At 49.6% G+C, this 23,937-nt stretch overlaps 1 protein-coding gene across 2 annotated transcripts in view; it reads right to left on the bottom strand.

Moving 5' to 3' along the window:
• Positions 1-23,937, bottom strand: part of TCF7L1 (transcription factor 7 like 1) — a 97,663-nt gene that overhangs the window by 10,973 nt on the left and 62,753 nt on the right. For both annotated transcript variants that reach the window (XM_024211644.3, XM_024211651.3), the window contains 3 exons: positions 8,917-9,000; positions 4,971-5,103; positions 3,111-3,213 (listed from right to left, as the gene is read on the bottom strand). In XM_024211644.3, coding sequence (XP_024067412.1) covers positions 3,111-3,213; positions 4,971-5,103; positions 8,917-9,000 — 320 coding nt within the window. The remainder of the gene's footprint in view (positions 1-3,110; positions 3,214-4,970; positions 5,104-8,916; positions 9,001-23,937) is intronic.

The raw sequence follows: 23,937 nt of genomic DNA, 5'->3' as shown, positions 1-23,937 counted from the left end.
AATATTGATAAATGCAAAGTAATACCTATTGAAAGGAAACACTTTAATACTCCTTATCAACTCAGAAAAGGACCCTGGGTCTCACAGTGTGTGTAACGCAATGGAGAGCTCTGCTCCAGGTGCAGCTGCAGTCACACAAGTAACCAGGATGTTAGGCTGCATAAGGAACGGGATGGAGAATAATAGAGAATACTATAAAGCCATTACAGAAACTAATGGGGCAGCCTCATCTGAATCCTGTGTGCAGCACCGAGCACCCCATCTGATAAAGGAAGTTGCGGAACTAGAGGGGTTCAGAGAAGGGTGATGAGAATGATTAAGGGCCTGGTAAAAGCTCTCCTACGAAGAGAGATGGAAATGATTGGCATTGTTTCCCCACCTCATAACGTAAAAACAAGGGGACAGTTCAATAAAACTGAAAGGTGGACAATTCAAAACTGATGAAAGGGAATACTTTTTCCACATGTGATTAGCCTGTGGAACTCATTGCCACAGGAAGTCTTCAAGGCCAGGAATTTAGCAAGATAGAAAATGGGATTGGGCATATAAATGAACAACAAGAGAAACCAGAGTTAGAATAATTAATTATACAAACATCTTGGGAGGGATAGTAATCTTAAGCTTCAGTTTTAACCCATTCTTTAACAATTAGGGACTACACTGGGGGATCAGGTTATCCCAAAACTGCCTGCTGTGGCGTCTCATCCACCTTCCTGTAATGCATCTGGTGCTGGTCACAGTTAAGGACAAGATGCTGGACTAGATGGACCACAAGGCTGATCTAGTTTGGCAACAGCTTTGTATAAAAATATTGCTTGAGCATGCAGGGATGTAATCAGGAAGGCCAAGGCACAATTGGAGTTGCAGCTAGCAAGGGATGTGAAGGATAACGAGAAGGGTTTCTACAGGTATGTTAGCAACAAGAAGGTGGTCAGGGAAAGTGTGGGACCCTTACTGAATGGGGGGGGGGGAGGGGGGGCAACCTAGTGACAGCTGATGTGGAGAAAGCTGAAGTACTCAATGCTTTTTTTGCCTCGTTCTTCAAAGACAAGGTCAGCTCCCAGACTGCTGCACTGGGCAGCACAGTATTGGGAGGAGGGGAGCAGACCTCAGTGGTGAGAGAGCAGGTTAAGGACTATTTAGAAACCTGGACATGCACAGATCCATGGGGCCGGATCTAATGCATCCGAGGGTGCTGAGGGAATTGGCTGATGTGATTGCAGAGCCATTGGCCATTATCTTTGAAAACTCATGGCGATCGGGGGAGGTCCCAGACGACTGGAAAAAGGCAAATATAGTGCCCATCTTTAAAAAAGGGAAGAAGAAGAATCCGGGGAACTACAGCCTCACCTCAGTCCCTGGAAAAATCATGGAGCAGGTCCTCAAGGAATCCATTTTGAAGCACTTGGAGGAGAGGAAGATGATCAGGAACAGTCAACATGGATTCACCAAGGGCAAGTCATGCCTGACCAACCTGATTGCCTTCTATGATAAGTGGCTCTGTGGATATGGGGACGTGATATATCTTGACTTTACCAAAGCTTTTGATACGGTCTCCCACAGTATTCTGGCCAGCAAGTTAAAAAAGTATGGGCTGGATGAATGGACTATAAGGTGGATAGAAAGCTGGCTAGATTGTCGGGATCAACAGGTAGTGATCAACGGCTCGATGTCTAGTTGGCAGCCGGTATCAAGCGGAGTGCCCCAAGGGTCGGTCCTGGGGCGCATTTTGTTCAACATCTTCATTTACGATCTGGATGATGGGATGGATTGCACCCTCAGCAATTTCACAGATGACACTAAGCTGGGGGGAGAGGTAGATACACTGGAAGGTAGGGATAGTGTCCAGAGTGACCTAGACAAATTGGAGGACTGGGCCAAAAGAAATCTTATGAAGTTCAACAAGGACAAGTGCAGGCTCCCACACTTCGGATGAAAGAATCCCATGCACCGCTACAGGCTGGGGTAAGCAGCAGTTTTGTAGAAAAGGACCTGGGGATTACAGTGGATGAGAAGCTGGATGAGAGTCAATAGTGTGCCCTTGTTGCCAAGAAGGCTAACAGCACATTGGTCTGCACTAGTAGGAGCTTTGCCAGCAGAACGAGGGAAGTGATTATTCCCCTCTATTCGGCACTGGTGAAGCCACATCTGGAGTATTGCGTCCAGTTTTGGGCCCCCCATTACAGAAAGGATGTGGACAAATTGGAGTGAGTCTAGCGAAGGGCAACAAAAATGATCAGAGGGCTGGGGCACATGACTTACGAGGAGAGGCTGAGGGAACTGGGATTATTTAGTCTGCAGAAGAGAAGAGTGAGGGGGGATTTGATAGCTGCTTTCAACTACCTGAAAGGGGGTTCCAAAGAGGATGGAGCTAGGCTGTTCTCAGTGGTAGCAGATGACAGAACAAGGAGCAATGGTCTCAAGTTGCAGTGAGGGAGGTCTAGATTGGATATTAGGAACAACAATTTCACTAGGAGGGTGGTGAAATCTCCATCCTTAGAGATTTTTAAGGCCCAGCTTGACAAAGCCCTGGCTGGGATGATTTAGTTGGGGTTGGTCCTGCTTTGAGCAAGGGGTTGGACTAGATGACCTCCTGGGGTCTCTTCCAACCCTAAGCTTCTATGATTCTATCACATGGTGTCACTTCAGAGCAGAGTTAAGGTTGTTTGCATATCCTATCTGCATTTCCAGACCTTAACATGCTTGGATTTCTTTTAAGTTAAACTTGGAATTTCCTGGGTTTCTCATGCTGTTTTGGGGGCTACCCACAAGAGCCCTGTAAGGTATTTGATCCTAAATGACTCACGTGCTCTCCACTCTCCAACTATAGGTTAACATAGTTTTTGTCGGTAATATCTCAAAAAAATAGTGATTGTGGAGGCGAGAGGGAACTCAGTGGACACTCGAAGCATGTGGAACCTGGTCGAATCCACGGCAGGCACAGGGAACAACAGCACGGAGCTGGGAAGGGCCCAGCTGCAGCAGCAATTCCGATTCAGTCGGCTGGGAAGGTGCAGAATTCTATGTTTGCAGAGGGAAATCTGACACTGTAGGTGAGAAGCAGGAGGAGCGAGGAAGGGAAAGGTTAAAGGGTGAATCTTGATCCTTACTGTGGTACCAGCCAGCCCAATGCATGAGGGATTTGGCCAACAGCGCCAGGAGACAGCGGGTAATAAGGAGACAGTTCTGAAGGGTGAGGTGGTCGTGGAATTCCTATGATGGGGGGAAAAAACAAAACAAAACAGGCATTAAATCACCGTAATGGCATCCCAGGGTCACGGCTGTCAGGCTAGACTGCTGGCACTCCTGCACTACCTCGCCAGTTCAGTACACTGGACGCAGGGACGGTGCTCTGTAAATGGGTGTGCAGGCTCCCACACCATGGTGCGGTATTTCTTCCTGGCTAGTCCTGGGGCTCTGAGCTGTTCTCTCCTGGCAGTCTGCTCAACACGGGGAGATGTTCTTCCCAAAGAGGCCTTCCAGGCAGGATGGCTGAGCACAGAGCTCACTGCAGAAGGAGGAAAGACAGCCCCCTACACACACACGTAACAACCTTTAATGCTGCCCAGCCAGGACATGAGACTCAAAGCTACTACCCAGTTTGCCCCCGCTCCCCGCACTGCCTGCCTTGTGCTGGTTACCAGGGGCCAGGGAAAGCTGGGGGCATGGGAAGTACATCGGTTCAGAGGGTGTGAGCTCTCCAGATCGGTTTACCGCAGGACTTGCTGATTTCTACACAAACAAGAAGCCCCATGGCCACAGCCAGGTCTTTACAAGCCCTGCCCTGGACAAGATGCAGGATCAGGCTCCTCCTAGGTGTGAGCGAAGCAGGGAGGGTGCAGTACCCCATAATGGGCAAGCCAGCCCGATGTGTGGGTGAGATGGCAACAGGGAAAATCCTACTGTCCTGGTTTTGCAGCTGTCAGAGGAGAGAGCACTTGTAGGTACTCCCACATCTGAAGTGTACTGCCGCTCTTCTGGTAAAGAGACACGGGACCATCGCTTGTCCACCAGAGAGTGCTTTGAGCTGAATGGCATATCCCCTTTGTACTGTCACCAGTGTTCTCTGCCACCCGGAAACAGGCCAGATGTTCGCCAAAGAGAATGGATAAGGGTCTGATGGTAAAAACGGTCCCAGGCTGTCTGTTCCCTGTCCGATGCTAGCTGTGTGTTTCAGCCAACATCCTGCAGGCGGTTGGCCTGCGTACCGCTGCTTCACTCAACTCCTTCGCTGGGAGTGTTTTCCGACAGGGCGGGGGGAAGCGGAGGAAAGCTGGGAGTAGAACCATGTGTACCACTTCCCATAGAAAGGCTGTGTCAGGCCAAGCAATCTAGCCAAGGAATCGCCAAATTAACAGCTGGTCCCTCAAACAGCAGGTCAAACACCCTCATGTGCACATTGGCTGATGAAGGCTGCCCATGCTGTGTTCAGTGAGGACAGGAATGACATGACTAGTCTGGATCCTCTCTGAATGGGAAGTGCTTGACCCAGAAATACACACTGTATTGTTCCAGGATGGCTTGGTAACTTGCAATCTTCATGGCTAACCCAGCCAACAGGTACATAGATACATCCCCTACCAAGTATATCTAGCTTCTCTGCATCCTCAGACAAGCTGGGTCTTGCATCTCCCAAAGCCAACTGCTGCTTTAATGTCAGCACAGCCAGGACCACAGATCCCTTTTGTGTAGCTTGTGGGATTTGGTGGGTTCTCCTTTAAAATCTGATGCAGCAGCAGTTCACTGTGGAGGATGGTCCTTGAGTCAGACAGTTAGTACCAGATGGCATTGCAAGAGTTAGGAAAGTCAAAAACTCTCTGCAGCACAGTCACAAATCTGGAAGGGAAACCGCCCAAAGATTTCTATGGCCCTTGCTAGTATCCTAGGACTCTGCCCCATCTGTCCCTGTGTCTGACCGACTCACTCTGGCAACCCCCTTACATCCCAGCTTCTGTGCCCCAACAGCTCACCCGTCTTTGGATCGATCTCTGGCGAGAGGTGGGAAGGAGGCGAGCCCGGGGAGAAGTGGTCGCTGCTGTACGTGATGAGTGGGGTCAGCGGGTGCATGTGATGTGCGTGCTGCACCACGGGCACTTTGTTTGACTGCAAGAGAAAAGGAAGAAAACATTTGTACTTGAAAAATAAATGCGGAATCCTCTGCAGAAGGAAACAAAAGAGCAGGGTAGAAAGGGATCCAGATACGAATTTCAAAAGGACCCACGTGACGTAGGAGTCTAAGTCCCCTGTCCAACAGAGATTTAGGGTAAAATTATCAAAGATGGCTAAGTCCCATTTTCAAAGGTCAATTAGACATTTAGGGGTCTGAAACCCATGGACTTTCAATGAGATTTAGGATCCTAAGCAGTAAAGCCACTTTTGAAAGTGGGTCTTAGGTGCTTTTGAAAGTTTTACCCTTGCTGACCTGCAGTTTAGCTGCAGGGATGACGCATCCCAGAATTGCTGCCTCTACAGCCACAAGAATCCCTCGCTGCACCCAGACAGAGGGTTTCATCTCTATAGCGCATTTCCTTTCCTCATATACTACTGGAATGTTCACTATGTTTTTGTAAAAAGAGATACTGTGGGATGCTCTGGAGGTCACCCCCCTTCACAGACTCAGCTCTCTGTCATATCAGGTCCTCCATTTCTAAAGTTACACCAACCCCAGATCTCTCACAGCCCGAGATCTCCTCCACAGTCTGGATATCCTGTGTCACCCACACCACCTTCACACCAGCAGGCGAGTCACCGAACAGTTCTCACCAACGCCACGCTCCCAGCTGTCTGCATTCCTGATTCACTCCCCGATCACGCTGGCCTGTCTGCATCTCCCAACATAACAACATAAGAATGGCCATACTGGGTCAGACCAAAGGTCCATCTAGCCCATTATCCTGTCTACCGACAGTGGCCAATGCCAGGTGCCCCAGAGGGAATGAACAGAACTGGTAACCATCAAGTGATCCATCCCCTGTCACCCATTTCCAGCTTCTGGTAGACAGAGGCTAGGGACACCATCCCTGCCCAGCCTGGCTAATAGCCATTGATGGACCTATCCTCCATGAACTTATCTAGTTCCAACAGTGTCCCCCTGCCCTGGAGCGACCCCTGGGTGCGTGAGGAATCATCAGCCTCCACTAGCGTGGTCACAAAGAGATCCATCCCACCTAGATGCCCCTCCATCACGTGACTGGCTCCCTCAAGTGGAAGATCAGGGATGTTAATTTGGTGGCCTACTCCACAACGTCTTTCTATGCCTCCTCTGTAGACTGTTCCCTCTCTCTGCTCCTCCAGCTCACCAAGTTTGCTTGTGAGTCCTGTTGCACTTGGTCCCTGCAGGCCAGGAGCTGCTCGCTCCGGGTGCATAGCCACTGGGCCACAAGGCAAACAGCTGTTCATTCTGTACTCTGTGCAATTCACTGCGGGCTGGTGGCGCTTACAAATTCAGATACTTCATCCACAAAGCTTGCAAACACTCCACGAGCTGGCACATGCGTACCAGCCCATCCTCTACTGCACATGCGCCATATGTAGTTTTCAAGGGGGCATCTCTGTTCAATCTAAAGCAATTCTTTTCAGCCTCATCCTGCTCTATCTCACAGGAGATCTACGTCCAGGCCAAGTTCTCAGGTTTCAGGCATAACCCTTCCCCTGTAGCCTGCAGAGAAGTGTGACGTTAGTCAATCTCCTAGAACTCAACATGCCTCAAGGGATTTTACTCAAACGTACAAGAATGAAAAATTCACTTTGGGCAGCGGCCAACCCTGGAAAACGTCAGGCCCAGAGGCAAACGCTTTGCAAAGCTCACAGCGAGTGGGAACCGGGGGTTATAACGACAGCAGTTTTGCAACCTTAGCGATAGAGGATGATATAAATAAGGGCTGGCAGGGGATGGGGATGAGAAAAGGACCAGAGCAAACACTGCTTGGGATGGGGGGAAGCTGACTGAAATACCAGAGTATCTAATCCCTCGTGTGCACTGAGGTTTCCAGTGACAGGTTTTGAATCATGAACTCTCACAGCACAGAGAGAACCAAACAGCCTCAGGCACCAGGTGAGTCTGTCCAGCTGCAGGATTGAAACAATGGAGATGGGTATTTCTATATTCCCTCTCAGCTCCCTCCCTAAGAAAATTATTTTGAACTCTCCTTAAAAGGTCACCCGCAAAGGAAAAAATTAACCAGGGCTTGGGTCCTTTTTAACTCTTTTACGATGGTTATAGAATGCCTGAAACATTTCTTTTTTTCCTGCTTGCTTTTTACATTGGAAATAGTCTTGTCTGCCCTGGAAGACTCAATGGCCACTGGAGAATTAGTGAAATTGCGACCTCGCAAAAGAAAGGAAACTGGAAGCCGACCAATTGAGAGGCATTAGGAAATACCCATCTCATTTGCCTTTGGAGAATCCAACCCTTAGTCCAAGGGATCATGGCCTCAACCCTGCAGTTGCATTTTAGGTAGGCCCATTAAAACTCCTTTAAAACTTTGTTTTTGTTAACCTCTTTGTTCCAATGCTTAATGAACAATTTAGGAGGCAAAAACATCTTTGTTAATTTCAGAACCCCTGGCTTTCAACGAACAGGTGAGAGTTCACAAGAAAGATCTGATGCCTCACAACAAAATTCTCCAGCAAAACTGGGAGAGACGAAATCCGGTACAATGCCGAGTGTACCAAACCCTCCCAGGCCTCTTCCTGCAGCATAATCAAGAATAATTAAAAAAAATTCCTTTGCAGCCACTAACAGTGATTAGTATTTGGCCTGGGCTTGGCAGCTACCAACATGGAGGGACAGACACACAGAACGGGAGCCTTGCTAAATGATGGGAGACGCCGCAGAAAAGACTGTCTGGGAATGCAGTTTATGCCACTCCACCCCAAACATGAGCACATGGGAATCCATCCGCCCACTATCCCCATGGGTCTAGGGACCACTGAGGGACCCGAGACCTTAGGCCAAAATGTTCATAACTCGGATGCCTGAAGTTAAGACGCCTTGAACTCACATACTACTTCAGCACCAGCATAAAACTGGCCTGATTCTCAAGGGCTTGGAGCACATACAGCCTCCATTAAAGGCAGTGGGAATTGTGCTCTCGCGGCCTCTGAAAACCAGGCCTCTTATTTAAGAGCCTAATTTTAGGTCCACAGATTGAAAAATGTCATCCTTAATGTGTCATTGCAACCCTTCATCTGCCTTTATTTGTGACCCAGGCTTATCACCTGATACCGCACCAGGTATAGGCACCCACAGAAATCTCTTCTTTCTCCTCTTCTGTTGTCTGCAGTCTCATAGCCAGTTTGGTCCCAGGATATAAGAGAGATAAGGTGGGTGAGGCCATATCTTTTATTGTACCAACTTCTGCTGGTGAAAGAGACAAGCTTTCGAGCTTCACAGAGCAGAAGAGATAAGAGAGATTACCTCACTTGCCTTGCCTCTCCTTTTCTCTTGTCACTCAGAATTGATGCTAACATTTTCACTTCCTGTTTGACATATTCACAGATTCTAAGACCAGAAGGGACCTTTACAGTCATCTGATCTGACCTCCCGTACATCACAGGTCAAAGAATGTCACTCAGTGATCCTGGCATCCAGCCCAAGAACTCCTGGCTGAACGAGAGCACATCTTACAGAAAAAGATTCCACATCCCTAAGTTATTGTTCCACTGGTTAATTACCCTCACGTAAAACTTTGCTCTTTATGATGTGGTTTCCGGAAGGTGTATATGGTCTGGGGGATATAACGAGAGAGACCAAACTGGGGGAGAGCGTTGGGTGGAGATTCTGCCTGTGATTTGTGCCTGGTCAGGTGGACCAGGTGCAGCTACAGGAAGAAAAAGCAAGCTGTGCATGCAGGGAATCCTCTAGCCAAAGCTGTTCAGGAAGGTTAGTGTACAATCAAGCAGAGAAGCACTTACTAAGTGTGCGGGCGATGGAGATCTGCTGTCTTTCAGCGTAGCACCAGCTGGAACGTCAAGAAGCGGCCACTTCATCTGCAGGTACTGGAAGAAACCCAGATTAAAAGGATGAAACAACAACAACTCTGTGAGGAAAGGGGACTCCCCTAAGCCGAGCTGCTTTCACAAGAGGGATTTGTGGGGCATGTCAGAAGTTTGGTATTTAAAACAATTCTGATACCGCAGGGCCTGTGCCCCGGCTCTGGTCAGTCACTTCCAAGGTCAGTGGAGGGTTACAATAATATAGTAATGCCAAACTATAGTCACACAACAGCCAGCTTTAACCACAGCAGGCCTTGAGGAATTGTGAGTTTGTGAGCATCTCTTAGCCAGCTCAGCTAGGAGGCATCAGCATTTTGCACTAGGGTGATACACTTCTCTCACCCAAACCCTCCTCGCCCTCACCAAACAGGCCAAGTCCTCCCAATCAGTGACTCAGCCACCCTGTGGAAGGTATGGAAAGGGATCATCTCTCTGCTCCTGAGCCATCTGCATGGCATGCACTTGGACATGGGAACCCTAAGCTGCACCCACACCACCTCCCCTTCGTTAATTACACAGCTTGCTCCCTTAGCACAATCTGCCAGCAACAAGTTCCCCCCTCTAGTTCCCCCTAGAGGATCATTCCACAACCTCCTGCTCTTAAGTAATAGGCTGTGATTAGCTAAGCGCTTGTCACCCTGGGGCCAACAGGATCTACAGGTCAAGTGTGAATCACCCTACCAGTTATGTTCTCATGTACCTTACTGGAGTCACAGGTCTCCACGCACAGCGGAGCTGTATACAACACAGACACCAATTCCCACGTCTGGGAAATTGTTTCACAATCCTCCCAACTACTCCATCTCCATTAAAGACGGATGCATTTAAGGGCAGCCTGTAAAATCTGCACACAACCCCACTCCCTGAAAATCTGGCTGGCGACCACGGAAGTGCAGTGGAGGGGACCCTCTGCTCAGCAGGCGCATGGCACCCTTGGCTGAGTTCTGCAGGAGGCAGTACTACGTGAAGGCTCAGGCATCCTCCGGCAGGGCTGAGCTGAGACAGGGCTGAGCGAATGGTCAGGGAGATTGTGTTCCCGTGGGATCTTGCTGCGCTGACTCCTCAAAGACACCGGCATTGTGTCTCGAGGAGTCAAGTAGAATCCTCTGCAGGACTATTTTTTTTAATCCCATTCCCACCCACTCCCGCATTGTTTCTTGCATTTTTATCCCGCTCCGACCCACAAAGACCTTAAATCTCACAAACGAGAGAGATTCCCCCCTGCTACTAAAAAAAACCCCCAAAAAACCCCAAAAACACTCAGTTAATACACACACACAATTTTTACCACTAAAAGAATAAAACAAATCTTGCTTAAACCATGTAAAAAACTACTTTAACTCTTGTTATAATAGACACCAAATCTCTTCCAATCCCTCGCCTAAATTTAAGTATTAAAACCCTAATTTAAAAAAAGAAAAATGGGGTTTCCAGGGGCAGAACAGGGAATAGAACCCCAGTCTCCTGAGTCCCCGCCCAGTGCTCTGTCCACTAGACCCCACCACCTCCGGCACAGCCAATCCCAAATGTTACAAAACCATGAGTCAGCAGCAGCCCCCCCCTCACGAGAGTGCCTTAAAAACCACGACATTTTAAGATAATGCATTTTAGGCTCTATTTATTTGCCTTTTTTGTTTTGTTTTTTGAATATTAAGGTGCACTGGGGTCACATTTTCAAGCTTTTCTCACCAACCAGGAGAGCCAGAAACTTATTTCTCTTAGGAAAAAAAAACAAAAACAAAAAAAACTCCCAACAACCTCAAAATGGAAATTCTTATGTATTCACGTGACTCCAGAAGTTGAGGCTTTAAGAAAAACACCAGTCATCATAAGAACTGCAACATGCTTATTATGGCTGTGTCCAAGGGCCAAGGCAGAGTGCGGACCTATTGTGCTAGGTGCTGTACAAACACAAAGTAGTAGACGAGAGTTAGCAACACAGAGTTTTTATGAATGGACATGGGCTGTTCACCAGTGTTCCCTGGAGTAGTCACTATTCTGGCTGTGAGTTGTCACCTAGCTCTCATAGCAGCCCCCAGCGAGAGGACTTGAGAGCCAAAACTATTTCCGGGATCACTTCCAAGTCCTAATAATAATTGCTGTTTGTGATGCTGCTGCTTGACCCTCTCCCCCCAGGGCTCTGGGGACTGATGGCAGCTGCTGTGGCAGGCATCCAGCTGTTCTGGGCGGGTGTTCTGCCAAGCAGCGAAGACTGCAGCATGACAGGCGCTTGTGGCCTGAGTGTACAGGAGCAAATCACTGACTGTGTGTCTGGCGGAGCATCTGCTGGGCCAGCATTACCAACAGCAGGGTCAGTGCCGCCATGCCCCGCGCGGATTGGAGAAACACTGCCCTGCATGTTCTCCCGGCTGATGCCCTCCTTCGCTCTCTCTGGGTTTGTGGCCTCCAAGAGAAGGCAGCGTGCCATGGCCTGCCTCGACCATGGGCCGGTCCTCCAAGCACAGCCTGAAAGGTCCTCACTCACTTCAGCTGGTCTTAGGTGCCCGTGGTCTTCTCACCTGTCACACGGCTCCGGCTCTCCCTGCAAAGCAGGCTCTCACCTGACATGCCTGACCAAGTAAACCTCCATGAGCCTAGGAAGCAGGCTCCCTGCACAAACAACTCTGTGATCAATCTGCCTCTAGCAAGAAGGGCTAGGCTGATCTCTCACAAGGCCATCTAAACCAGCGGGCTCACACTCTGGAATGGGCTCTGGCATTCCCCACTTGTTTGGTTTAGCTGATAGAATACAGCTTGTCCCAGGGACGGCAGGGGAAGAGATTAGGGAAGAATAGATCATAAATCCAAGTGCTCAGCCAAGGTCGTCTCCTTTCGGTGCAGATGCCACTTTATTTCCAAGGAGGAGGATGGCCCAATGGTTAATGACTATCCTAGGAGTTGGGAGACTCGGGTACAAGTCTTTACTCCACCACAGACTCCCTGGGTGACCCTGGGCAAGTCACTTAATCTCTCTGTGCTTCAGTTCCCCACCGGCCCAATGGGAACAGCATTTCCCTACCTCTTGGGAGAGTTGTGAGGCTAGATCCATTAAAGGCTGTGAGGTGCTCCGATACTATGGAGACCTGACCAGATAAATATTTTAGACAGATAGATTCTAAGCGCTGTAGCCCCAGTTTGATCTTTAACATGACCACTACACAACCCTCCACCAACAGTTTGGTGGGACGTGCACTTGAGCTGCCAACACATGAAGTACGTTCCAAGGCATTCACTCCTACACACGACACCCTGCTTTCATAGAATATCAGGGTTGGAAGGGACCTCAGGAGGTCATCTAGTCCAACCCCCTGCTCAAAGAAGGACCGATCCCCAAACAGATTTTTGCCCCAGATCCCTAAATGGCCCCCTCAAGGATTGAACTCACAACCCTGGGTTTATCAGGCCAATGCTCAAACCACTGAGCTATCCCTTGCCCCCCTTCATCTTCCTTGACACCCATACATCTCCTCCCTCCTACTCACAACCCTAGCTCCACCCACGTTGTAACAAGACAGATGTGTGCTGTCTATTGCTTTGCTCTGGTCTATACATGGGGGCTGGCGTCGGGCTGTGGCCTGTTGGTGGGACGGGGTGAGTGAGGAGAGGTTATTGCTGGGAATTTGTAAGCACGTGTCGTAGTGGCTGGAGAGCGAGCAGGAAGAAGGGCTTGGTTTAGCTCATGCCTGGGAAATTCCTTCAGTCACGAATTGATCAGTAGTGATTTTAGGGATGTCTGCTGTGGGGGTAAGACAGCACGCCTGGGGTGAGTATCGGGGAGAAGGCCTGTGTGGTTCCTGGGGATGCGACATGGCCAGACCGGTACGCTGGGGTGGCAGTGTAGCGTGTAGGATGAATTGTGTCGATAGTTGGTGACTTTTCATTGGTTTTCACCAAGCCTGGGACTAGGATGTGCCTCTGAACAGCCTTAACTGCGAACTAACAATATTTTCTGGGCTGAATTTCCCAGTTTTTACAATAAGCACAACAGTATATCAACAGGGATGGCTATGCATGGGGACAGAGCCAGGGGTGTGGCTGTGGCCCACCCACTTGCATCCAGGCCCACCCAAATCTGAGCAGGGGTGCAGTTCTGCCACAGCAGCCTGCAGCGTCCCTCGGGCCCCTGAAATCCAGGACGGAGCTCTGTGCCCGCCCTTCAGAAAGCTACGCTCCGGCAGCTCTGCCTGGCCATGTTCTGAGCTGCCCCATGCGCGTGCCCAGTTCGGCAGGTGAAGCCCTGTGTCTGGGGGCACCAGGGCTAGGAAAAGGGCATCGGCAGAGAAGCTGAGATAGTGCAGTCTGTCATTGCCCGTCCATCCGAAAGTCGGGGCCCACCCAAATTTCCTAGTTCCTAGCTACGCCACGTTACACATGCCACCTTCTTGCCCCGCCCCCCACAGAGCTGCACTGCTCCTGAATGTCCCTCCATTGCTCCATTCCTTAGCACACTCATACCTGCCAACCTGCCAGACCCCCTTTCCTCCTCTACAAAACACTCATCCATACATTGCTCCAGAACAGCGTTTCACAGGCGAAGACGGAGGGGGAGTAGCCAGCGTGATGAGTGGTAAGGATGTGTGGGGAGCAGCATTGCGTTGACAAAACATCCGGCTAAACTGGAGGGGAGAGCAGAATACAGCACTCTATGTTGGGTGTGGTCTGGGGAACACAAGTGCGGGATTTCGACTTGAACGTGGTGCAGTAGGGAAGAAGTGCTGGGGGGCCTGGGAGAAGAAAAACACAGAGGAGTTGTGCTCTGATGAGCCACCATAGTTCTCTGTGCTGATGTTCTTACACCCCACTCCTCCACCATGATGCACCCACAAAACTGATCTCCCCCAAGCCCCAATAATCCCCTGCCACCATCCTTTCTCTCTGCTTCTGCTGCCACCTGCTGTGAGGGTGATGGCAGAAACATGGGGTCCTTAGCATGGGATTGTGTGTGCTGAGGTGGGGCTGGGGCTGGCTGGCAGGGGCCCAGTGCCTCTGCACTCAAACAGCATTCCTGCACACACAACAGCACTGTCTTGGGGAGCTTGTGATGCCCTCAGGACGGCTCAGCTGCCTGGGTGCTGGGACTCTGCTCTCTCACTCTTCCCCCAGGCTCCTGCAATGGAGCGAGTCAGCATGCACGCACCCGGTGCTTTGGAGGGCCAATTTCACAAGCTGAAAACAATTATGAGCCAAATCAGATGGGAGAAAAAAAATGTAAAGAGAAAAATGTCGGTGATAATTGGGAACTGCTCAAGAACATTTTTCTAAATGTCCCCAAAGCCATAATCCCACAATCAAGAACGCGACCATGTTTTTGTTGTTGTTTTTTTAATTGCCTGACTTAGAAGGGAAGTGAAAGCAGTAATATAAAATAAAATAAAAAAACCAACGTGTAACAAATAAAAAAGACAACAATGTGTGACAAAAGGGCAAGTTCATAGCAAGGAAAATAAATTGGAAACTAGGAATTGTAGAAAATTGATAATGGAAGAGAAAGACACAAAGAGAACTGTATGGTTAGCAGAGTTAAGGACAATAAGGAGTTTTAAAAAATATATAATAAGCAAAAAGAACCCTAAAGATGGAAATGGTAGAATTGTGAATAATAATGTAAAAAAAGCAAAGAAGTGTTCAATAATATTTCTGTTTTGTATTTGGGGAAAAAATAAACCATGTATTTATATCATATGATGATATATTTTCCATTCCAACAGTAGCTAAGGAGGATGTTAACAGTAGCTACTAAAGTTACACATTTTAAAATTGGTAGATTCAGGTAACTTGCATCCAAGAGTTTAAAAGAGCTTCCCAAGGAGTGTTCTGGACTTTTAATAAGTCTTGGAACACTGGGGAAGGTCCAGAAGACGGAAAGAGAGCTAATATTGGGCCAATATTTTCAAAGGGTAAATGCGATGATGACCTGGGTAATTATAAGCCTGTCAGCCTAACATTGATCCTAGATAAAATAATGGAGCAGCTGATATGGGACTTGATTAATAAAGAATGAAAGGAGGGTAATGTAACTAATGCCAATCAACATCGGTTTATCGAAAACAGATTTTATCAACTAACTTGATTTTTTTAATGAGATTACATGTTTTGTTGATAAAAGGAATAGTATTGATGTAATAGACTTTTGTAAGGCATTTGACATGGTACTGCACAATATTTTGATTAAGAAACTGTAAAGATACAAAATCATCATGGCACACATTAAATGGGTTAAAATTAGCTAATTGATAGGTCTCAAACGGTAACTGTAAAAGGGGACTCAAGCAAGCAGTTTTTCTAGTGGGGTCCCCTGGGGATCGGTTCTTAGCTCTATGCTATTTAACTTTTTTATCAATGATCTGGAAGAAAACAAAATCATGACTGACAAAGTTTGCAGATAAAGATTGGGGGAGTGGTAAATAATGAACAGGACAGCTCACTGATGCAGTCTCATCTGGATCACTTGCTAACCTGGGCACAAACGAACAATATGCTCTTAAATACAGCCAAATGTAAACGTATACATCTAGGAACAAAGTGTGCAGGCCATATTTACAGGATGGGGGACTCTAAGCTAGGAAGCAGTGACTCAGACTCATGGGTCATAGTGGATAATTAGCTGCACATGAGCTCCCAGTGCAAGGCTGTGGCTAAACAGGCTATCGCGATCCTTGGATGTATAAACAGTAGGTTATTTTACCTCTCTATTTGGCACTTGGGCGATGGCTACCACAATATTGTATCCAACTCTGGAGTCCACAAGTCAAGAAGGATTTTGATAAATTGCAGAGGGTTCAAAGAAGAGCCACGAGAATGACTAAAAGACCAAAAAACCTGCCTTGCCGTGAGAGACTCAAGGAGCTCAATCTATTTCGCTCACCAAAGATAAGGTTAAGAGGGACTTGATCACAGTCTGCATGTATCTATATCTACCTGGGGAACAGAAATGTGATAATCAAGGTCTCTTCAATCTAGTGGACAAAGGCTGATAGTAATTAATCACTGGAACATCTTAACCAGGGTTGTGGTGGATTCTCCACCACTCTCAATTTTCAAAATTGGATTTTTCTAATATATATGCTCTAGTTCAGTGATACTCAGACCTCAGTGGTTTCAGAGCCAAATTAGCGGTCAGCATTACCCAAAAGAGCCACAGTAGCGTGAATTCATTGTTTCATTGACTATAGTATTATTGATTCATATTTAAGCAGTCTGACAAGGGAAATATTTGGTTTGTTTATATATATAATTCTCACAGTAAAATGACTGACCATGTATTATCATTTTATCAACTACAATTGGTTAATAAAATAAGAAAAGCATCCCGACTGGTTAATAATGAAATCCTGTTTTAATATCATGTGCTGCAAAGAACCGCAGGAGACACATTAAAGAGCCAATTGTGGATTGGAAGCCTCAGTCTGAGTGTCCCTGGTCTAGTTCAACCACAGCTATTGGCCTTGAAGCAGGAATGAAAGGAAATCCTATGGTCTGTGTTATGCAGGACACCAGACTAGACAATCACAAGAGTCCCTTCAGGCCTTGGAATCAAGGAAACGGCACTGCTCCCCCATCCACACACACACAACTCACGTCCCCGCTCTGGTCACCCTGCACATCCCCATGCAACCTCCTCACACCACCCCAAACCCCACTGACCCCTGCTCCCCACATACCCATGTCTCCCCCCACAGTATGGCCCTCACCCCATTGGCTCCCCATCACTGCCTGTGGCACCCAAGAACTAGCAACAAGTCCCACTTCTCCAGCTTTCCTCCTCAACACCCCCCTCCCTTACTGCTCCACTCGACAAGAGCCACATCTCACTCTCATTCCTTGCCAGAGACCACCTCCCCTCCTGGCTCCCCAGGGTCTCTGTGCTGAGCAGGGCAGGGGTTTGGGGTTGCGGCAGAGAACAGATGTGTGACAACTACCATTTTGGCCAACACACTAGGGACTGAACTGGGAACCTCCTGAGCTTAGAGCAGAACCTGCTACAGCTTGAACAAAGAAGCCAATTTTCCCTAACTGGGGCTGGAAGAGAATTATATCCTCTGTAGTTCAGGCACAGAGGCGGGCCTGTAACATACACTCACCAGTAAGATACAGAGGCAGCTACATACATACATCTACTCTTCCTTGCAGAGAATCAATGGCTTACAATGAGTAAAGGGAAATCACCTCTTTTTTTCTTGTTAAACCTGAACATTTAAAAAAAAAACCCCAAACAAACAAACAAACAAAAACCCAACACCCTTGTCTTGTCCCTGAGCTGTTCTGAACAACATGTGTGTGAGAAGCTTAGAGTTTACAGGGACTGTGCTTCTTGGGCTAGAGAACACACAAAAACACCAAAATACCCAGGGGAAATGGCTAAAAGGGGCCTGGACATTTTTGGATTGGCCCTTGAAAAGGGAGTGTCTTAACTTTGGAACCTATACTCAACAACTGAAAAGTGAAACAGCAAAAGCATAAATTAAAATCCTTAAGTACAAATCTCATGGCAACCTTTATTACAGAGCTGCCTATTTCCGCAATGTCTCAGCATCACTGGTTTCTGTTCTCTATGCCACATACTGTTATGCTTGTCTTGCATACTTGGATATAGCTTGGAGACAAAATAAAGGTACATTGTATTGTATTTTTCAGTGGAAGGAGAAGTTCGTTTCACCCCAAGCAGTTGGATGGAGCATGTCCTGTGAAATACCGGAATTTGGGAATGTGGAGTGGATGAGTTGCAGCTGTGCACTGGAATTTCCCAAACATACAAATCTTCATGATGTAAAACAGCTGGGAGGAAATCCCAGCATGCCATGCTCAGAGACAGGACAACCAATAAGCTAAATGGAAGATTAACCCTCCAGCTTCTTCCTTTGACAGGCAGCGCTGCACGAAGTGCAGATGTATTGTACCATGAGCAGGTTCCACACACAAATTGCCATGACATAATGAATCTCCTAAAAAGCTCAGGCTAGCAACTGCAAACCCACAGCAGGAGCCGGATCAGAAAGATCAGCTTTGCCTCCTCAAATGAGCTGCATGCATCTCTCCAACAGGTCCAATCAGACTAGAACCAAGAATAAAGTGCTGTCCTTTGTCATCCCATCGAACCCACTGTATGTGCAGCACTGCACACAGGAAAGGTGAGCCCCCGTCACCGACATACCCCCAGGTAACTCGCCCCCGGTTCCCTGACACCTCTCTATTTTTTAAGAGGGGTAAAGAAGTAAAAGGGGCCAACTTGGTACAAACAGGCTACTTATGAAAAATCCTCCCCATTTATTTTTGGAATGATAAAAATTGCACCTTTTGCCCCCAGGGTGTAGAGACAAATATTAAAAGGCAACAATATCAACACCGTGTAAGCCCTCTTCAGCTAAACCACACCAAATACTTGTGTGCCTCCAAGAGGGAACAGACATGCCCTGAAATGGCTCAGGTCCCTTCCAATCTCCTATAAGGACCCTTTGGGTTCAGTCTAACTCTTCCTCTTCTTCCTCCTCCATTGCTCTCATCTGTGGAATCCCACAAGTCTCTACGCTCTCCCCCAAGTTACATACAACCTAGAGGAAGCCATCAGGGCCTGCTGAGACAACACGGGCTGACGACGGCTTTGGTGAAAGCGTCATCCCCCAGCAGGACAAGGACAATTCCCAGTTCTGCACGCTCTCCTCGTCAAATGGGGTCTCCCCTTACTCCCAGTTCTGTTGCTCCAGGCAGAAGGGGAGCCCTGAGCCCCTTCCCTTCACACTGGATCCGGATGGTGGCTTAGGCAGTCTGGAGCTCCCCTTCGGAGGGCAGTCTAGGAAGCTTCCCCACAGTCCACCTTCCTCCCACAGCTGCATCAGCCATGCCCCCTCACTGCCCCCACTTCCTCAAAAAAACAAGGGAAACACACATCAGAAACACAGTTACCAGAGGGAATAGCGTGAATGCTCAGCACTGCCCTGTGTCCTTCCACGCTGGAAGAGTTTAATTCCCAGAACTCAAGCACTGCCAGACCAGAGAAAGCAGAGTTAAGGGGACACTTCACACCCAACACAGCCATACCCCCTTAACTCTGCCCCCAGCAAGATGGCAATTGGAATGGAGAATATAATAGCACCTCCCCTCTTCAGCTAAACCTGCCATTGTCCCTGTGTTCAGCAGAGCTCCAGCTCAGCTCCCCCAGTCACTCAATCCAATGGGCTGTGCTCTGGTACTGCACCGTGCAGGGCACGGGAGGGAGAACAAGCCACACATGACAATGCACCACTGGAAGGTGCTCGGGTACTACTCGGGTGAAAAGGGCAGTACCGGAGCCTGAACGGAACAGAGCTAATAATGTTCCCTGCTCTTCTCTAAAGCCCCCTCTAATTCTGCTCTCTCTTTTTCCTGAGCTAAGGTGACCACACCTGAACACGGTATTCCAGCTGGGGGCATACCACTGATTAATAATATAATGGCATTTTGATATTTTCGGTAAAAAAAAATTTTTACGGCACTCCTTATACCTTAACACACTGCTTTTTGGGATTCGGAGGCACATTATTCCCTGCAAAAAGCTATGTTGGAAGAACTCTGCTAAGGTTGCAAAGTCAAGTACTCAGAAGTTAGGAAACACCAGAATTGAGGATAGCTGTGCAACCTTACTTCTGCCCCCTTGTGAGAATAACTTATGATACGGTCTTGAATTATATCACAAAAATTACAACCTACTTTTTCCACAGGAACCCTGGCCTCCTTGAGCACACAGGAAACATTGGGGTACTAGAAGTGTGAGGAGGCAATTGTTCAATGTTTCTCCACAGGAACTCTGGCCTCCTTGAGCATGTAGGATGGATGGTGCTCAGAGAAAGAGGCAATTATTCAAGGTTTCTTTTTCTCACATACTAGAAGCATGAGGAGGTGGGAAAAGGAGCAGTGGCTCAAAGGGCGGGCCGATAAGCCTAGAGAGAACCAAGTTAAGATCCCACTGCAGGACAGGAGTCCGTACCTGTGGGAAGAGTCTCTTGAGCCCTCTCAAGAATCTGACTGTCATGTCATGGGAAAACACCGTCTGTCCTTGGATCGGTGGGTGAAAAGCGGAGATGGCCGCGAGATGCACTCTAATGAGTGTGCCAGGCCCTGGTTCCTCAAATGGAGCAGGTAGTCCAGGACAGCCTGTATGGAAGAACGTGAGAAAGAGATGCCACGCTCGGATGCCCAGCAGGAAAACCTCGTCCACTTAGCCAGGTAAGTCAGTCTGATTGAGGGCTTCCTACTCCCCAGGAGGACCTGTTGGACTCCTTCCAAACAGGTCCGTTCCTCCGGGTTCAGCCACATAGCAGCCACGCCGAGAGGTGGAGGGACTCTAGGTTGGGGGGTAGGAGCCGACCGTGGTCCTGTGACAGCAGGTCCGGGCGGTTGGGCAGGGACCAGGGAGGGGCCACTGACAAGCTCAGGAGCATGCTGAACCAATGTTGGCAAGGTCACGCCGGGGCAATCACGATAATCTGCGCCTGGTTGCTCTTGATCTTTGCCAGGACCCTGCTGGTGAGTGTAATCGGAGGGAACACGGACATCAGGCATCCTGATCACGACAGGAGGAAGGCATCGGAGGGGGAGCGCTTGCTCAGACCTTGCCGAGAGCAAAACCGGTGGCATTTCCTGCTCTGTTTGGTAGCGAACAGGTCCACTTGGGGAGTTCCCCACCTTTGGAAGAGCATGCAGCCTACCTCTGGATGGAGCGACCATTCGTGGCAAGAAGAGAAGTCCCTGCTGAGCTGGTCCGCAGGGACCTCTACTTCCATTGGTGGTCCAGCATCCTGAACCTGTGGGGTCTTACCCTCCGAAGCCTCGACCACCAGAGGGGGATGGGATACTGAGGCCACTGGCCTCTCTGAGGCTCCCAACGCTGACCAGGCAGCCTGGGAGCGTTGAGTGAACCCCCAAGGGTTCCATGGGTACCATGGCGCCGGCTACTGCGCCTGGGGCCATGGGACAGGTTTCAGTGCTGATGATATAGGTGGCACCGCAGGTACTGGGGCTTGTCCCGCAGTCAGGGAGCCTCGCTCCGTGCCGGAGGCATAAACAGAGCGGTCGGTACTGGGCGACCAGGATTGGTGAAGTGGTGACTCTTGTTCGACCGGTGCCGGTCACTGCATCCCAAAGCTGACCTATCCAAGCGAGACGGGCGTCTTGGTTGGGATCTCAGGGAATGACATCGTTCGGTGGATCTGCGTCAGAGACCCGGCGATCCACGCCTCACACTACTTGACTGGTACCGGGAGCTAATACGGGCCAGTTGCCGGGAGGATCTTCCTGAGTAGGACGACCTACTGCTAGGAGACGGGCGATGGTGGCACAGCAATCTGCGATATCTGATCCTCGATCGGTCCTGTGATCGGTCCCGTGATCGGTCCCGGGCCCTTGGAAACAGTCGGGGCTGGCCCAGAAGTTCTTGCCGGGTGGCGCATGTCTCAGAGGTTCTGCGCCAATCTACCGGCGAGGTATGCCTCGAGTCCCTCAATTGGGGACCCCTGTGCGGTGACCAAAGAGGGCTCCACTGAGCCTGCCTCTAGTCCTGAGGTGTGATGGCTTCGGGCGGGCGAGCGATAGCAGGATGGTCCCTCTCGATGGGGAACGGTGCAGCTGAGGCGGGGAACACACATAGGCCCCAGCGTAGGTTTTCCCCAAGACCGGGGTACTGCTGGAGCCAGTGTGGGTGGCACCGGGAGCATCAGGATCTCCTGAGCTGCTTGTAGGGCTTCAGGTATCGATGGCACCTGAAGCTGGCTGGGGCCTGCGCCGCTATCCGGAATCGCAGGCAAAGTGTGGGATGGGCTGCACCGCTCGACTTGAGCTGGGGCCTGACTTCCCAAGGGGGGCGTTGAGCTGCCCGGCACGGGTTGTAGCTCGCCCCCAGCCCTCTCCTGTCCCTTTCCGTAGGAGATCTTCCCTTCACAGTCTTTTTTGGCTTCTTGACTGGAGCTGTGGAGGGGGACTGGTGCCAGCTCACGGACGGCGCCGCTGGAGCATTGCGCATGGAGGCCGCGGTGCTTTGTGCGGAGTCAGACCCCTGCTCCGGTGCCGGAGTGAGGGCCAACTCCATTAGGAGCGCTCTTAGACGGATATCGTGCTCCTTCTTCGTCCTAGGTTTAAAGGACTTGCAGATACGGCACTGTCCCTCGCCTCAGCACCGTAGGCAGCTGGTATGTGGATCGCTGACGGGCATAGGCCGTTTGCAGCAATCGCAGGGCTTAAAGCCTGGGGACCGAGGCATGCTCCATCCTCCAGCTGAGTCCCGCTCGGGACTAACCAAGCGTTTGAGAACTACTACCAAGGGTAACTAAGAAACTACTAACTATATACAACTATATTACAGGTTTTCAAAGTTCGCAAGAACAGAGAACGAAACAAGGCTAGCCGAAGTGGCAGAAGTTCCAGCACCGTCACTGGTAGCAAGAAGGAACTGTAGGTGGGGGGAGCCAGCGGCACCCCTTATACCATGCCCTGCGGGCACCACTCCAGGGGGCACCACAGCCGGTCCCCTACAGATACTGCTGAGGGACAATCTTCCGGCACCGGTGCATGTGGCAAGCACACAAATAATACGGAATGGACATGAGCAAACACTCCAAGAAGAACTGGTTTGCTCTACCCTTGCACCTTAAAAGAAGAGGAGCCACTTAGACACGGAAGAGAAGAGAGGCCCAATCCCAGACTGTATTTTCCAGGCAGCTAAAAATAATTGCATGGGAGGAAGCTAGAGGTCTGCACGCAGGCTGGACTCTCCTGTTGTCTGACAACAACCTATTTGGAGAGGTGCATGTGGGCTCTTTGCAAGCTGCAGCAGGACAAAGGGGAGCTCTGTATCGGCCCTGATGAAGCAGAGAAGCAGAGGCACTACCTCAGCGCTTCGTGTTCCCCCTGGAAGAAGCTGTTTGCAAACCCACAGGCTGCATTCACATTCCTCCCTGGGTGCAGAGAGCAAACATTTTAAAATGTGCAGAGAGCGCTCTGCCAAGAGGAAAGCTCTGGAATCTGGGAGGTTCTGGATTTTTTTCTTCTCTGGGAGGAGGAGAAAGAGTTGGAAAGCGTCCCATGTATTCAGCAGCTTAGGAGAAAGGAAACAGGGTTTGTGTATGTTCAGCATGGAACAGGAAGAGCGCTTATCTCATTCCTATAAAACACACAAACAGTCCAGAAGGAACCATGAGCAGAAAGTGCGGTGCTCTCCACGGCACACACTGCACGGAGGGGCTGTATGTGCTGCAGAGCTCCGAGCAGAACCCAGCCAAAACTAACAACTCCAGGGCAGACGGGAGTGGGAAAGGCACCAAGCCCCTTGCAAGGTGACAGCCAAGGGGAACAGTCCATTGGGCAGAAAGGTGTATGGACAACAGCGAGGATATGCCATTTGGTCCCCAAGTTAGGGGACCTCCCCGGGGATGGGAATGCCACTCCAGCTGCCAGAGCCAATGCGTCCGCATCAACACCCTGCCCCTCACCAACCTCATCCCCAGAAACTGTGCGACTTCAGTGCTCCCAGCTCACTACACGCAGGGAGGTCAATGCTCCTCCTCCCCTGCCCCCGGACCTGTTTGGCACACTCAGCACTCTGGCTCTGCTGGCCCAAGAGCCTGTGTGGCACAATCAGCCCCCCGCGACCAAAGAGTGCAACATAAAACGTTCTCACAACACCCTGCACCCCAGAGTATGCAACGTGCAAGGCAGCAACAAGACAGCACCTCCCCCGTTACACATGCACTCCTATGCCACATCCCCACGGTGACACAAACACGCAACCCATCCCCGCTCCAAAATCCCCAGTGACAAACACACAACCCCAGTCACCCACACTCCCACCTAGCATCCCTGCAGTGACACAAACACACAGCCCCAGTCGCAAATGCTCTCCTGCCCTGAATTCAAGCAGTGACACGAATGTACAACCCTAGTCTCTCTCTCTCTCTCTCTCTCTCTCTCTCTCTC

The sequence above is a fragment of the Terrapene carolina genome, unplaced genomic scaffold (genome assembly GCF_002925995.2).
Source record: "Terrapene carolina triunguis isolate 2854851 unplaced genomic scaffold, T_m_triunguis-2.0 Scaffold53, whole genome shotgun sequence".
Lineage (NCBI taxonomy): Eukaryota > Metazoa > Chordata > Testudines > Emydidae > Terrapene > Terrapene triunguis.
This window is presented reverse-complemented; position numbering and strand designations above follow the sequence as displayed.